We start from the raw sequence: 15875 nt of genomic DNA, 5'->3' as shown, positions 1-15875 counted from the left end.
AAAAAGTTATATATATAAATATATGTGTGTGTGTGTGTGTGTATCTTTCTTTCTGAAAAGCAGGGCAGGATAGTCTTATTTTTAAACAATCTTTTTTATATGTAAATTTTTAATAAACAGACCCAATAAACTTGCTGAAGATTTCTAATTGGCTTCTGTTGTCTTTTCAAGTGTGGACCCTTGGAAAATAATAAGCAAGCCGGTACCTACAGCAAGGGAAAGGGGGACATGAGATCTTCCAGATTTTGCTAGATTCCAACTCACATCAGTCTAAATTCTATTGCAATAGCTGATGGATGATGTCCTTTAGTCTCTTGCTAAGTCACGATTCCCCACTTACCCCTTAAAGGAGAAAGTCTCTTAACTGCTTTTGCTCAATCCTTATCTCACCAGTTGTGCAAACTTGGCAGTAAAGTGAATACAGTGGTACCTTGGGTTACATACATTTCAGGTTACATACGCTTCAGGTTACAGATTCCGCTAACCCAGAAATGGTACCTTGGGTTAAGAACTTTGCTTCAGGATGAGAACAGAAATCGTGCTCCAGCGGTGCGGCGGCAGCGGGAGGCCCCATTAGCTAAAGTGGTGCTTCAGGTTAAGAACAGTTTCAGGTTAAGAACAGACCTCTGGAACGAATTAAGTACTTAACCTGAGGTACCACTGTACAGTAAACTGAAAACTACTCCTAGAAGTAAGACATAGTGAATTCAGTGGGGCTTACTTCAAAGTAGCTGCTACTATAATCATTCCATCAATTTCTGATGCTAGGCTGTGAATGTTGCCTCTTAGGTAACCAAAATGGTGTCGCCCATGCTTAAGAGGGAGTCATTGGCAGTCATGCTGGTGGGGGAAGCCCATGACTTACAGAAGTAGAATGGGGAATCTCCCCTACAAACAGCCCAATGAGGATTGTGCACTCACTCAGTGGTTCATAGAATTGTAGAGTTGAAGGGACCCAATAGTCATCTAGTCTACCCCCTGCAATGCAAGAATCTCAGCTAAAGCATCCATGACAGATGGTCATTAACCTCTGCTTAAAAACCTTCAAGGAAGGAGCGTCCACAACTTCCCAAGGAAGACCATTCCACTGTCAAACATCTCTTACTGTCAGAAAGCTTTTCCTGATGTTTTGGCAGAGCAAAGGGTTTGTGGGGAAATCTGCTGCCAAAATGGCAATTACGTTTACTAAATAAGCATATGAAGCGGTTAAGGCTCAGAGACTTCCTCTATTTTTAGAGAAGACAGGACTGTTTGATGTCATGTCCCCTATTCCTGTGGTGGGAAATAGGACAAAGGATCTTAATCTTTTCTGCTTCCTCTTTGTCTCGGTCTCTCTGATGAAGCAGAAAAGTGGATGGGAGGGAAGGGGATAGAACAGAGTGGCTGGAATCTCAAACGGAGATCTCACTGCAACATTTTATGCAGTCCCACTTGTATTGTTAAAAATTCACACATACACTAGGGTCGCCATCTTTGTTCCGGCAAAATACAGGGTGGGGCAGTTTGGGAGCAACCCCGCCCCCCAATCTGGTGCTGAAGTGACTTCAAAGCAATACATTGCAAACTACAGTAGGATGGCCTCTCTGGAATTTGTCACACACACACACACACGAATTTATAAATCTGTGTGCTTGGCTAGGTAAAGGGACCCCTGACCGTTAGGTCCAGTCATGACTGACTCTGGGGTTGCGGCGCTCATCTCGCTTTCTTGGCCGAGGGAGCTGGCGTACAGCTTCTGGGTCATGTGGCCAGCATGACTAAGCCACTTCTGGCGAACCAGAGCAGTGCACGGAAATGTCATTTACCTTCCCACTGGAGCGGTACCTATTTATCTACTTGCACTTTGACGTGCTTTCGAACTGCTAGGTTGGCAGGAGCTAGGACCGAGCAATGGGAGCTCACCGCATCACAGGGATTCAAACCGCCAACCTTCTGATCAGCAAGCCCTAGGCTCTGTGGTTTAGACCACAGTGTCACACGCGTCCCTTGTGTGCTTGACTACCCAGAGCTTAAATACATGATCTTCCACACAACCCTTTGGATCCCTAACTTGGCAGAGAAAGGAGGCGGCAATACAGGACAAAACTATCAATACAGGACCTCACATTTTACATTGGAATACGGGACAATCCTGTATTATACAGAATAGGTGGGAACCCAACAGGCACCATTCGTATATGTACGAAATGGCTCAACACCCTGCTCCCTCCCAACGCAGCTTGTTCCTAAGCAAAGTATTCCAAGCAGCAATGAGAAGGCAACTTCATACATTTATCCTGAAATCTCCTCTCTTGGGTAATGGCAAGAAATAAACTCTTTCCCCTAACCCAGCCTTTATTCTTATGGATGGAGGGAACGGACAACTGGAGTGTTTGACTATGCTAATGAATGGGAGCCTGTGAAGGGAGGCAGACACCGCCCCCCAACAGGAAGCTTGAGGCATAGACTTTTTTTCACCCACACCCAGAACAATCCTTGTTTTCACAGGTGAAACACTGAATGGAGCATTAACTAGCCAAGCCTTCCCAATGGGGTGGATTGCAATGGTTGATCGTACCACACACATTGCTGACAGCTGCACTCGGGGGAAAGCAGAGAATGGATCCAGTGAATCAAAGCTGTGTAGATTTATCTTTGGTAGCTTAGCTCTGAATCAAGCAATTCATACATTGCACATAATGAAAATTTAAAAAAATGAGGCTTTGCACTTTAAAAAAAAAAGAAATGAAATGAAATCTAAACCTAGAACGGATCATATAAATAAACGTTTGTGGATATTTGCTTATTTTGCAACAATACACACTTTGTTGCTTGGTTTATTCCGAACCTGGCATTGATTCTCCTACTCCGCTATGAACATATTAGTATAGACTTACGTACCATGGCAGGAAGAATCATAGAATCATAGAACTGTAGAGTTGGGACCCTGAGGATCATCCAGACCAACCCCTGTAATGCTGGAAACTCAGGCATCCATGACAGATGGCCACCCAACTTCTGCTTAAAATCCTCCAAGGAAGGAGAGTCCACCACCTTCAAGAGAGTCTGTTCCACTGTTAGACAGCTATTGGTATCAGAAAGTTCTTCCTGATGTTTCGTAGGAATCTCCTTTCTTGTAACTTGAAGCCACTGGTTCAAGTCCTACCCTCTGGAGCAAGAGAAAACAAGCTTGCTCCATCTTCCATGTAAGAGCCCTTGAGATATTTGAAGAGCGGCGTGCTCTGTGTGGGCTTGCATTGATGTTTATCAACCACCACTGTCACCAACTCTCCCTCCCCTGAAGTGCCCCTCCCCTTCTCCCAAACTCACCAGCCAGCTTACCTGAGGCTCTTTCTTTCGAATGCCTTTGTTTTTTCCAACACCGATCATAGGAGTCATCGAACTTTTTGGGCCCATGGACACGTCTGCAATCTGAAGATGCACCGCAATTGAGCACATGTTGCTTCATTGGCTACAAGAGAATACTTCTTTCAAGCCCGATTTCAACACAGGCTGGAGGGAGGAGTGGGAAGGGACCCTGTGGGCACCAGATTGGCAATCCATGAACTTATGGCATAATAAAATGAGAAGAGTTTGCTGGATCAGGCCAATAGCCCCTCTAGTCCAGCATCCTGTACTCACAGTGGCCAGTCAGATGCCTACTGGAAACTCGCAGGCTGGACCTACCCACCTGTGGTTTCCAGAAACTGGTATTCAGAAGCATTACAACCTCTCACTATGGAAGCAGAGCAGAGCAATAATAGCTAGTGGTCACTGATCATCTCATTCTCCATAAAGAGTGGTAAGAACGGTGAACCACTAGCTTACAAACGTGAACCAACCTCTGTTTTATTTAATGTCTCGCCAGCCACCAAGTGAATCTGCTGGTAGCACTTGGTTTCTCTACTTTCTTTTACTTTGGGGCCACCAAATTTTGGCACGCAATCCCTGGGGGATTTGCAAAGGAGGCAAATATTACTTGTATATACTAGGGACGCGGGTGGCACTGTGGGTTAAACCACAGAGCCTAGGACTTGCAGATCAGAAGGTTGGCGGTTCGAATCCCCCAACGGGGTGAGCTCCCATTGCTCGGTCCCAGCTCCTGCCAACCTAGCAGTTCAAAAGCATGAAGTGCAAGTAGATAAATAGGTACTGCTCCGGTGGGAAGGTAAACAGCATTTCTGTGCGCTGCTCTGGTTCGCCAGAAGCAGCTTAGTCATGCTGGCCACATGACCCAGAAGCTGTACGCCGGCTCCCCGGCCAATAAAGTGAGATGAGCACCACGACCCTAGAGTCGGTCACGGCTGGACCTAATGGTCAGGGGTCCCTTTACCTTTACTACTACTACTACTAATACTAATAATAAATTTTATTTATATCCCGCCCTCCCCAGTCGAAGCTGGGGTTAGAGCGGCTAACAACAGTAAAAAAACAGTTTACATAAAATCACAATCAATTAATAGAAATATATTCTAAAATCAATTCATTCTAAAATTCAGAATCAAATTAATGGCAACCATTGGGCTAGAGTTCTATGAGGATTACAGAAGGAGGGGGTCAGACTGTGCCTTGGCCAAAGGTCTGGTGGAACAGCTCTGTCTTGCAGGCCCTGTGGAAAGATGTCAAGTCCCGCATGTGAGGTTGTCGAAAACATTCACAATACCTTGGATCCCAGATGTCTTGCGATTCAAACATTTTGGCTCTGCGTGTTCTGGTTTGCGAACATTCTTTGGAACCCACTTCCGCAGCTTCCGATTGGCTGCAGGAGTTTCCTGCAGCCAATCAGAAACCGTACCTTGATTTCCAAATGATTTGGAAATCGAATGGACTTTTGGAATGGATTCTGATCGAGTTCCAAGATACCACTGTATTTAAATTAATATTGTTAATGTGCAAGCATTTAAAAATAAAATTAATATCAGTACAAATTGAGCACACCTGACAGTGCCAAATCACATTTCTTTTTGGGCCTCCGAACAACCTAGAGTGATAACACTGGGAGTATCAAAAACCATCTCCTGTATTCCCTGGAAAGGTGGAGGGAAACGGAAGTATTACATAGGTGTGTCAAGGAAGGGCAGGGCACTTTTGGGAAGACAACAAACGCTCTGCTTCTCAGCAGCAGATCCAAGTTGACAAGCTGCTTCCTGACTCCCAAAATCCAGGTGATGCAATCAGCATCAGAGCTGGCGCAAAGGCAAACCACACTCATTAAAACCAATTTGAGGCATTTTGGAGCCACCTGAGACATGACGTCAGGTGAGACCCATGGCCAGCTTCTCACATGGTGGTTTCCAGGTTTCTGAGACTTGTAGATACCATGGATCTGTATGCACCAAAACGTTATTTATTTATTTATTCATTTGTTCATTTGCTTGCTCATTGTTTATATTTATAGACTACCTACTATCTGAAATATCTCAAAGCATTTTACAATAGATAAATACCAATGTGCATCTCTCTGTAAGAGTGCATAAATACATATATATGAGCACACCCGAAGTATTTTCTCACAGATGCTGATGTGACTGTGGCTTTTAAGTGCATTCAAAAGAACAAAAACATGGCACGCCAACAAGGCTATCATTGAGCAACATGGGGAATGCCCAGCGTTTAATTAAGAGCACAAACTGTATGACCAATGTAAAGGTCTCGTGCAAGCAACACAAATGACATGAGGTCCAGATTGAGAGATACATATATAATTGGGTGATTCTGGAAGATCAGAGCATTAGCAGGAACACAGTCAGAATTCCATCTCTGTTTTCATTAGTGACAGGAAACTTTTAATCCAAGCCTGGCATCTTCCTGTTGCTTGACTCTGTTAAAGGAGGTACCAAACAGGCCTGTCATCTATGCAGATGAAGATGAACAACTTCCATATTTAGGGCCATGCACGTTATGTGCTTTAATATATTTTTTTTAAAAAAAGAACTAATTATTTCCAAGACCGGCTCTACCATTAGGTAAAGTGAGGCAGCTGCCCCAGGTGGCAGATACTTGGGAGGCAGTATTTGCACTTCCCTAGCTGTTGCCCTTCAGCCCAGGGCATTCACGCCCACCTGAGCTAGTGTCCTGGTGGTGCTGAAGCTGGCTTGTTGCTGGCCTGGCTTGGCTGTCACCTAGTCCCCTAGTGTTACAGAAAGCACTGAGGCCTAGCGGCCTGGTGCCTGCCCCTATCAATACTGAAAGAGTGCAGCAAATATGGGGGCATTATAGTAGCAGTGGCATGTGATTGGTGCTTGGGGAGTGCCTGATTCCTTGGGTCATGAAGATTCTAGGTTGCTCATTGTTCTGCCTCAAACTGTGTAGGTATCTACACCAATCAGCATCCCTGGGAATAGGGAATCAGCGCTTGGTCCGGAGGGCTGTTTGCTCACGCCCCATCGCTACTGGTACAAATGGGGAGGAATTTGCTTCCCACTTTTGGATGGAATGTGAAGAGGGAATGTATCGAGTCTTCAGCTGGGATGGTTTGCAGGGAGTTGGGACTTCTACCAACTGGAATTGGCCTTATTTCCCTCAGTGTAGTCACCTGCTCTCCCACCTTGAGTTAATGATGGAGGCTATGGCTGGTGGCCTTTCATGGGGGCTGAGTGGAAATTTCTTGGTGGACCCTGAAAAGACCATGTGGTCCATCTTGTCCAACAAATTCTCACTGTTTCAACTTTCAAATGGTCTTCCTTTGGACCGTTTGAGAAAAGTTGGGAACAAAGTAAATATTTTTTAAAAGAAATTTTGAGGAGCCAATGTGCATGTGCTTGTGACTACCTGATGTAAGTAATGAGGTGACTGTGGGACTTCACTCATCATTTTAAGGCAGGTTTACAACATCCTGCTTGTACTTGCAGCATTGCAGCAGTCAGTGAAGAAAGGATTCCAGCCTGCAGATATTCTTAGCAAGACCACATGACTATGGACTATAGAATCCTGTCTTCAAAGAAACCCAGCACACTGCAAGTGGATTTTGTGTTGGGTGTGTGTGTGTGATGGTCCTACAATTGTTCTTATTATGAATTCCATTTATAGATAGCATTCCCAGCCTCCTAAGATTCACCACATTGTTCGGTTTTATTATTTATTGGTATTTAACTGACTTTTTATTGATGGCTTCTGTGGTTTTGCTGATATGTTTCTTTGAATTTTTGGTTTTAAATGTTGCGTATGCATCTTTTACTTTTAAAAATTAAATTATCTTACCATGTTCTATGTAAATCGAACAGTATATAAATATTATTGATGATGATGATGATACACACACACACACAGTAAAATAAAACCAATGTCAAATAATTTACATTAAAAAAATTAAAGATACATAAGCAATATTCATATTGACAATACCAACATGAAGCAAAGAGCACTGCAAGGCAGCAGAATGTACAAAATAAAACACACTACAGTATTCAGACAACCATTCACTCCCACCATCCACTTTTAGAACACAAACAGGGCATTTCTTCAGGCCTGAGGGCCTTGGACCCCCAAGGGGTCTCTCAGCAAATCCCACTGAACACTGTGCACCGTGTAGTAATGAGCTGACTATTTCACTCTATATCTGAGGATCATTTTAATTAGAAATGCCACATAGTGACTCACATGCTTCTTCAGGAGAAAAAAAAAAGGCATGTGCTGTGCTATTGAGCTATAGCCTATCCCACCTTATGGCTGTTTAGTTCTCTCTCTCTCACTCACTCTCTGCCTTTTTGAAAACATCACAATCACCAGGTATTAACTTGAATATAGGAAGTCCTGGTTCTTTTACAACATGAGCCCTGCCCTGGTACCATTCCCAGGAGTGAGTGAGTTTTCCTCATGTGCTGGAAGGAGCTATAATCAGGGTGTGACTCAGGAGAATTCTTTGAAGTTTGGGTGTTTATACAGGTGCATTACAGGTGTCAACACCCATAAGCCCGGCTACAACAACACATGCAATCTATAAAGATGGTGCAATGCAATTATTTTCGAGGCCCTGAAAAGTTTGATGCTGCTGATATTAAGTATGAGGTAGATGGGGAGACATATAATCTTAACCCTACCCACGCATCTGTTTAAATACAAGTCTTGTTCTATTCTAAGCGTTCACACCCGATTCCTGAAGGCACCATGAAGACACTGACGGTCCTTCTCCTTGTGGGGCTTCTGGCCCTTTGGACCGAATTACCCTCTGCATCTTGTTACAGAATAGGTAGGTAAGATGCGAAAAAGTTGAAAGGCGATTCTGGAATACAGGACAGGGGAAAAAACATTTGGAGTAGCTAAAGCTGGGTTATCGGTAGTTATATCCACAAAGCCATTTCAGGGCAAGTAACTTTGTCCTGAGATAAACAGGACTTGGTCCTGCAGAAGAGAGAAACGGAATTCACACTGTCTTGCTATATAATATTTTTGTAAGGGAAAAAGTTGTCATGCTGTAGTTTGTGTGGCTGCCAGTAGGCGGCAGTGTGAGCTGCAGCATGAGCAAGCAGAGCAGGAATGGCAGGCAACAATAACAGAGACGGCAGCCCCCAATATAATTCTGCACATGTTTGCTTTGCAGCTATACGTTACTGAACTCTGTGAGTTCAATGGGACTTATTTCCAGGTAGTAAATGTGCATAGAACTGCAGCCTTTTTAAGGCAAACATATGTTTGTCTATACCCAGAACTTGAGTTGAATAAGACTACAGAGTGTGTGAAAATTTGTAGCATGAGAAGTAAGTCACATTGAGCATAGTGGGAGTAAGAGCAAGCATGTATATATAGGACTGCATTGCAATGCTAATAATACTAATAATATCAATACTACTACTACTAATAATAATATAAATAAATAAATTCATGCTACCTTCAATTAAACAGAGCTGGTGGTATGATGGCCACTCTTAGGCACTCTGGAGAAGGTTGCCAGTGGGCATGGACAGAGTTTTGTAGTTTGCATAAGGGATACAGAAAGCCAAGAGCAATTCTTAAGTCTCTCTAAAACTATACTGTATTTTTTTTTTTGTGAGGACATGATTGAATTCCATTTATTTACGGTAAGTATACAATACAGATTGGAATGTTGTGAAAAAGGTAGCAGTGTAGCAGAGCACATGTGACAAAGACTCAAGTCACCAAAAGTGATGGATTGCTTTTTAATGAGAAATAATTGTTTATGTTGTTTATTTTTTATATTTTTTAATTTTAGTATTTTTAGACTGCTTTGACATATGCTTTAAACAAATAGAAGTGCTGAACAAACCACATACAGTATCAATATCTATATCTATATCTTCTATCTATCTATCTATCTATCTATCTATCTATCATCTATCTATCTATCTCTATCTATCATCATCTATCATAGCTTACCATGCCTGCTGGCAACTTTGCATCTAGAGATAGGCAACATGTGATCACAATGACAACTGTAATTTCCTTTTCTTACAAATGAAATGTTTAGCTGGAAACATCTTAAAAAAGATAAACGAACCATTCATTATTTATATAGAACTTAAATTGTAAATTCCTTTGTGTGTCTCATTTATCTTCACAAAATCATAGTGACTTGAAAGATTCCCCTGTCTTACAGAGTTAGTTACTGACTCTGAGAAATTGGGCACTTTCAGACGTGCTGTTTATTAACACAGATTTGGCTGGCGTCCCATCACTTTTCTAACAGCAAAAAAATGGACGGAAGAAACGTGTTGGAAAATTTCACTGGAAAGTTATCATTTAGCAACATTTCCCAGGGTTTCTGGCCTACATAAGATTTGGATAGATGGGGAACCTATAAAATACATGTGGAAAGAAGGCAGGATAGTGGGCTCTTGCATGCCTAAAATGTGAGCTTCCTAATTATAAATTCAAATGCAAATTTTGCTACGGACAACATGGCTGCACTATAGTCAATAGAATTTTAAAGTGCGTAAAAGTTCATATTTTGATGTTCAGATGCTGTTCTTTTTATTTTTGTGCTCTTTTTATTGTAATTATTAGTATGTTTTGATGGATCGCACTCATACACACAAACTCATATAAAATTGTAATTCTATTAATGTTTAACTGTTTTTAATGACTGCTTCCCCTCTCCCATGCTTTTCCCTGTCAGAGAAAAAGGTGGGTAGTAGTAGTAGCAGTAGCAGTAGCAGTAGCAGTAGCAGTAGCAGTAGCAGTAGTAGTAGTAATGATAATAATAATGATAATGATAATAATAATAATATTTCAGGCATGTGCCCAGGAAATCCATTTCGGTGCTCCATGCCAGGAATTAGTCGTTGTAGGAGTAACTATGACTGCCCACGTAACCTCCAGTGCTGCAACTACAGATGTGCCAAGGTCTGCAGAGCTCCATCACCAGGTATATTCACCAATGACTGACATTTCAAGGTACAATTTCTTAGAGCATGCATATTATTGGAAACAGGGAAGGGGGAAACCAGTTTGTGCAAGATGTACCACCATTGCACACCTTATTCTCTGGGGCAGCCTAAGTGGCTAAGCTCTGCCATTCGAAAGGATATTAATGGGTGTATATATATATAGGTGCAACAATATATTCCATAAAATATGAACCGGTGCCAGGAGTGGGTCAGTAATAAAACACCCAGTGTCAGTGAAGTTGACTCTTTATTCAAAGAAACCCAAACAGGCCTAGTGATCACAGGAACTCTTCCCAGTAGGTCTTGCCCCAAGAAGGCAGTTGCAAGGACTGGAGGTCCCTGCCGTCCCACTCCTCTCTAAGATTCCTCCCCCAGTTCCTTCCCCAGCAGCCCAAGCCTTTGTCTTGTCTCTCTTCTGCCCTCTTCATTCCTCTGGGTGTTCTGGGAGACCATGAGGAAGGGGAGCTGGTCACAGCAGAAGGGGAAGACTCTGTGGCTTCTTCAGGGCCGTCTTACCTTGCGGGGCACCTGGGTGCCAGGCTCTCAGGGGTGCCAGGCCGAGAGTCCGGGGCCTGAGAGTTGAATCCGGTGAAGAGCCCTCCTGTTGGTCGGAGCGTCGCAGTGGGCTCTTCTGCTGTGGATAGCTTTGAGCTGCGAGTTCAGGGGCGACCGAGCCAGCAAGTCGCTGAGGCAGCTGGCTGGCTCCGACCTCCTGCGCACCTGGGACTGGGCAACTGGGGGGGGGCGCTGAGCAGATATTTGCACCCCGACGCCGCATATGCTTAAGTCAGCCCTGGGCTTCTTCAGCAGCCTGTCTCATCTCTGTCTCCTGGCCCCCCTCCTCTCCCGCCTCTCAGTCTGGACTGCTCTCTGCCCCAGCCTCTTCTTGCTCACTAAGGCATGTTCCTTCTTCTGCTCCCAACACCTCCTCCTGCCAGCCTGCTCCTTGTCCCTCTGACCACATATGGGCATTCCACCATCAATCCCCTGGCTCTGAAACTTCTTCCTCGGGGAGTTCCCCAGCTGATACCTCCCACCATTCCTCTGCATCCAGCCCTTTTCTATGGGCCAGGCGGGAGGGACCTACTCAGAGTTCTCTCTATGAAGCAGATGTGTTTGGCTGTGAGTAGGAACAAGGTGTGTGTCTTTTTAATAATGAACTGCATCAATTCACCTTCCTCTGAGAGATGTGTAATGTTGGAGCTGGCATTGCTGGGCACCTGCCAAGGCCCACCCCTTGCAGGGGCACATTGCCAACCCCTGGAGACCCCTTGCTCTGCTCCCCCTACTCCTTGCTGTCACTGCTACTCGGGCAGCTCCGCGCTGCTCACTCAAACAAATGCCCTCTCTTACCATGCAAGCAATGATAAGAGCAAGGAGATAGGCAGCAGCGGTCATCTCTTACCTCTTGATTTTCCTGTGGACACTTGTGCCTAGAGGGGTAGTCAATATTTCACCACCCATTTGTAGGATGTCAACTGGATGGCCATTTCAAGGAAGTATAAAAGAAGAACAGACACCATTTCCCCCACCCATCTGCCCATCCAGAGGTGCATGGGGGGGCGGGGAGCTAGCATTACTGCTCTGACTCTGGTTCGCTTCAGAGCAATGGTACTACCACATAGTTGGAGAGACGCTGAGTCTGTAAAGTATACATAGAAAGCTGAACCAGATTGTCAGGTCTTGCAGGCTCAGGCTGTGAACTTGCTGGTTACTCGTTCAAATGTGGCTTTTGGTACCGCCAATAGGGCTGCACAATAGTCAAAAGAAATACTAGAATGCATTCATTTGTGTCTGAACATTGGTTAACGATGCTCCTTTTGTTCTTTCCCCCAGTGATATCTTGGTATTGCCCACGGAATCCATTTAGGTGCACTGTCCCAGGAATTGATCGTTGCAGAACTGACTATGACTGCCCAGGAAGACAAAGGTGTTGCTACTACAATTGTGCCAGGTCCTGCAGATAAGGTATCACCATCGAGGGCTAAGGACATACCTTGGACATCATCTTGATAGATGCAGCTAGCCCAAATGACCAAGGGGATGGAGCACCTGAGGAGCAGTTCCAGCATTTGGAACTTTATAGTTTAGAGAAAAGATTAGTAAGAGGCAACACGGTAGAAGTTTACAAAATTCTGCACAGCATAGAGAAAGATTTTCTCCCTTTCTAACAACACGAGAACTTTTTTCACGTCCATAAAAGCTGAATATTGGAAGATTTGAGACAGATACAAGCAGTGCATTGTTGAACAATGGAACCCACTCCCACAAGGGGCAACAATGGCCACCAACTTGCAGGGGTGCCAGTTCCTGGGGGCTGATCTGTTTTGGGGCCCCTCAAAATCTTTTGGGAAGGGGCCGGAGGGCTCCCAATGTTGAGGCGGCAGAGGAGGCCAAGTGCGTGTCCAAGCATGGTGCAGCTCCAGTGGCCGGCTTCTTCCCTTTCTCCCCTGCTGCGGAGGGGAAGGACGGTCAAAGCAGCCTCCCGCCAGTGGCTGTGCCAGGAGGAGGAGCAGCCACTAGACATTGAAGCCGCACAGCCACTGCATTCAGCTCTGCCCCTGGCTCCTCCCCACGTCCTGGCATCACGTGGACAACGCTGGGCCTAATGATGCCCCCGCAAGCTGGCACCTCTGCCAACTCGGTTGGCTTTGAAAGAGGAGTGGGCAAATTCATGGGGGGGCAATGCTCTGTCTCCACAGAGGCAGTATGCTTCTGAATGCAAGTTGCTGGAAACCACAGGAGAGAGAGAGAGCCTGAATAAGATACCGTATGTTTTGCTCCATAAGACACACTTTTCCCCTCTTAAAATCTAAGGGGAAATGTCTGTGCGTCTTATGGAGCGAATGTGTGGTCCCTGGGGCTGGGGGGGAGGAAACCCGGGCTTCCCCCCCCCCAGCCCCGACAAGCTCCTGAGCAGCTCTGGGGTAGCCTGTGAAGCCTCCGCAGGGCAGCGGAGAGCCTTCATCCCACTGCCCTTGGGAGGCTTCGCGGCTTTTGCGGGAGGTGGAGGAAGGGACAAAGCGAGGCTCTCTCACTTCCCCCACTTCCCGCAAATGCCCCAAGACCCGCTCTCCCTTTAAAGAGCTGTGCGGAGTGTGTGTGTGGCTCTTGGGGGCTTTTCCCGAGGAGGGAGAAGGGCAGCCCATCAGTGACGGGCTGCCCTTCTCCCTCCTCGGGGAAAAGCCTGCAAGCGCCGCACACACGCTCCACGCGGCTCATGAAAGGGAGCGCTGAGCAGAGCCTGGGGTGCAGACAGGCTCTGCTCAGTGCTCCCTTTAAATAATATTTTTTCCCTTGAATCCCCCCCCCCAAAAAAAGTAGGTGCGCCTTATGGTCAGGTGTGCCGTATGGAGCAAAAAATACAGTAGATGCTCTAGCCTTGCTTGTTGGTTCCCCACAGGCATCTGGGTGGCCACCGTGAGAGCAGGATGCAGAACTAGATAGGCAGTTGTCTCGATCCCGCAGGCTCTTTGTCTTTTCCTGTGCTCAAAGTCTTATGATGGGCCTGGTGCAATCAGGGAAGCTGGGAGCCACGGGTTATCCCTATATACCAACAGTAATTGGCCCACTCAAAGATATCGCCCTGTCAGTTTGGATTTTATTTTGATCTGACAAATTTATCAGAATTTGGCTATTGAGCGCCAGTGCAGGGCACTTCTCTCTAGGACACCAGAAAGGGCTAAGCTCTGTGCTTTGAAGGGGCATTTATATGTCTGATAAATGAGAAAAAAACATGGTAAGATATTCAAAATGCTAAGATTCCCAATTAGAAGGATTTAGAAGGAGGGACCTACTCTGAGTTCTCTCTTCCAGGGAGGTAAGGACAACAACAGGCGGGAACATTTTAGGAATTTTCTCCGAGGCTGGGAGTGAGGAGGTACAATTGACTAGGATTATTTTGTTCTCTGTCACCAACCTTGTTGTTTTTTGTCTCCTTTTCCCATCCAGAATAACATCCTGTTGGTGCGCCTGAAATGCAACGCCTGTGCCTGAAATTCGCCCAATTATTCATCTTTTCATCATGCAGGGAAACCACTTTCTACCCAACTGAATGCAAATAAAGGGTTTATCTGACTGAGTCATAATCAGAGTAGATCCATTGAAACCAATTGACTTTTGTTAGTAAATCAAATTATTTTTGTGGGTCCATTCTGAGTATGACTTAGTTGGATACCACCAACAGTCTTTTGTTTTTGTTGTTGGCATTTCTCATCTGAGTCTCAGGACATCATGTGGAAGGAGAACAGAAGTGAAGGAACATGCTTTTACTTGTTACTTAAAATGTTGGTGGTCAGCTATAACGTCTCCTTGGAGATTTTCTTGAATGGGCCACATATTGACCAAGAAGCTCAGATGAAACAGGAGCATTTCTGTACATTCATCTATTGGACTATAAAAGTAGACCTTGCTCTTGTGATTGACAGTGAAGTCATAATCTGCAGCAAAATGTGTTACATAATAGGTTATGGGCTATTGGTTATTTAAATTGAATATACAACTTCTAACACAGAGCAAGCTTCCAGATTCATCCCAGTGGGTGAGAAACTCCATGTGGTTATAACTCTGACAGCTTATTTCCAGTTCCTGCATCAATCTGGGAAAAGTTTATGCAACAAGAAATTACCTTGCAACACCAGTATTTACAAACACCGTCATCACAAAATAGGAAGCTTTCCTCCTGTGGATCCAGGACTCATTTATCTCTCTCTCTCTCTTTGAAACTATAAATGAAAAAGTCATACAGTTACACTTGCAGAAGAAATAAATGCATATGGTTCAAATTGTATATGCAAATTGTTATTCCAGTCTGGAAGAGCTGCAATCTATATTATTTTATATTGCTCTATTTCAATTGGAGATTTCCACAAAATAGCAGCACACCTGTTGCAGAACAGGAACCACACAACCAGTTCTGAAAGGTGAAAATTCCAGGTAGCCTGACCTTGCAAGTTGCTAGATCTCAATGGAGAGAATCTTGGGCCTGGACACACTTTCATTTCTGCCTGTACACACTTTCATTCACTTTCACTTTCCTAGGATTTGCATCAGATCAGTAGCACTGGCCCAAAGGCTTTTCATTTACAGTGGTACCTTGTTTTGAATCCGGGATCTGTTCTGGAGCCCTGGACGCTCCACGAAAGGGACGCTCGACAAAGCGCTGCTCTGCGCACACAGGCGGAGCGGTTTGCGCTTCTGCACATGTGCGAGCGGCAAACCTGGAAGTAACCCATTCCAGTACTTCCTGGTTTGCCACAGACATTGGCAGAAATGGACAGTCGACGGGCCGACGTTTGCGGAGGTGTTACTGTATATCGCGACACAGAAATAGAAAAAAACACTGTATCACAACAAATGAGAAACTCCTTAAAACCCAAATAAAAATTTGTTCCCCTCCTGATCTGATGCTTTTTTACCACATGTCTCTGAAGCCTGGAGCTGTGCTGGTCTCTACCCAGCACTATTTTCTTTATTTTAAAAATGTGTCCACCTCTTGCACTCTTATGGGAACTGCAAACAACTACATATATGTGAGCATAAGCAGTTTTCCTT

The 15875-nt window shown here is 44.8% G+C and overlaps 1 protein-coding gene across 1 annotated transcript; it reads left to right on the top strand.

Moving 5' to 3' along the window:
• The first annotated feature begins 8010 nt into the window (after window positions 1-8010).
• Window positions 8011-15111, top strand: LOC308587361 (waprin-Enh1-like). Its single transcript, XM_081194906.1, has 4 exons — window positions 8011-8167; window positions 10169-10300; window positions 12159-12290; window positions 14274-15111. The coding sequence occupies exons 1-3, from the start codon at window positions 8086-8088 to the stop codon at window positions 12287-12289; spliced, it is 345 nt and encodes a 114-aa protein (XP_081051032.1). The 5' UTR covers window positions 8011-8085; the 3' UTR covers window position 12290; window positions 14274-15111.
• Window positions 15112-15875: the final 764 nt, after the last annotated feature.

This window comes from Podarcis bocagei (genome assembly GCF_964188305.1).
Source record: "Podarcis bocagei genome assembly, chromosome: 5".
Classification (NCBI taxonomy): Eukaryota; Metazoa; Chordata; class Lepidosauria; order Squamata; family Lacertidae; genus Podarcis; species Podarcis bocagei.
This window is presented reverse-complemented; position numbering and strand designations above follow the sequence as displayed.

Bases quoted from the DNA above. Each gene is read 5' to 3' on its own strand.
- LOC308587361 (XM_081194906.1), top strand. From the start codon at position 8,086: ATGAAGACACTGACGGTCCTTCTCCTTGTGGGGCTTCTGGCCCTTTGG. The intron at 8,168-10,168 runs GTAGGTAAGATG...ATAATATTTCAG, and splicing joins TGCATCTTGTTACAGAATAG to GCATGTGCCCAGGAAATCCA. The intron at 10,301-12,158 runs GTATATTCACCA...TCTTTCCCCCAG, and splicing joins CTGCAGAGCTCCATCACCAG to TGATATCTTGGTATTGCCCA.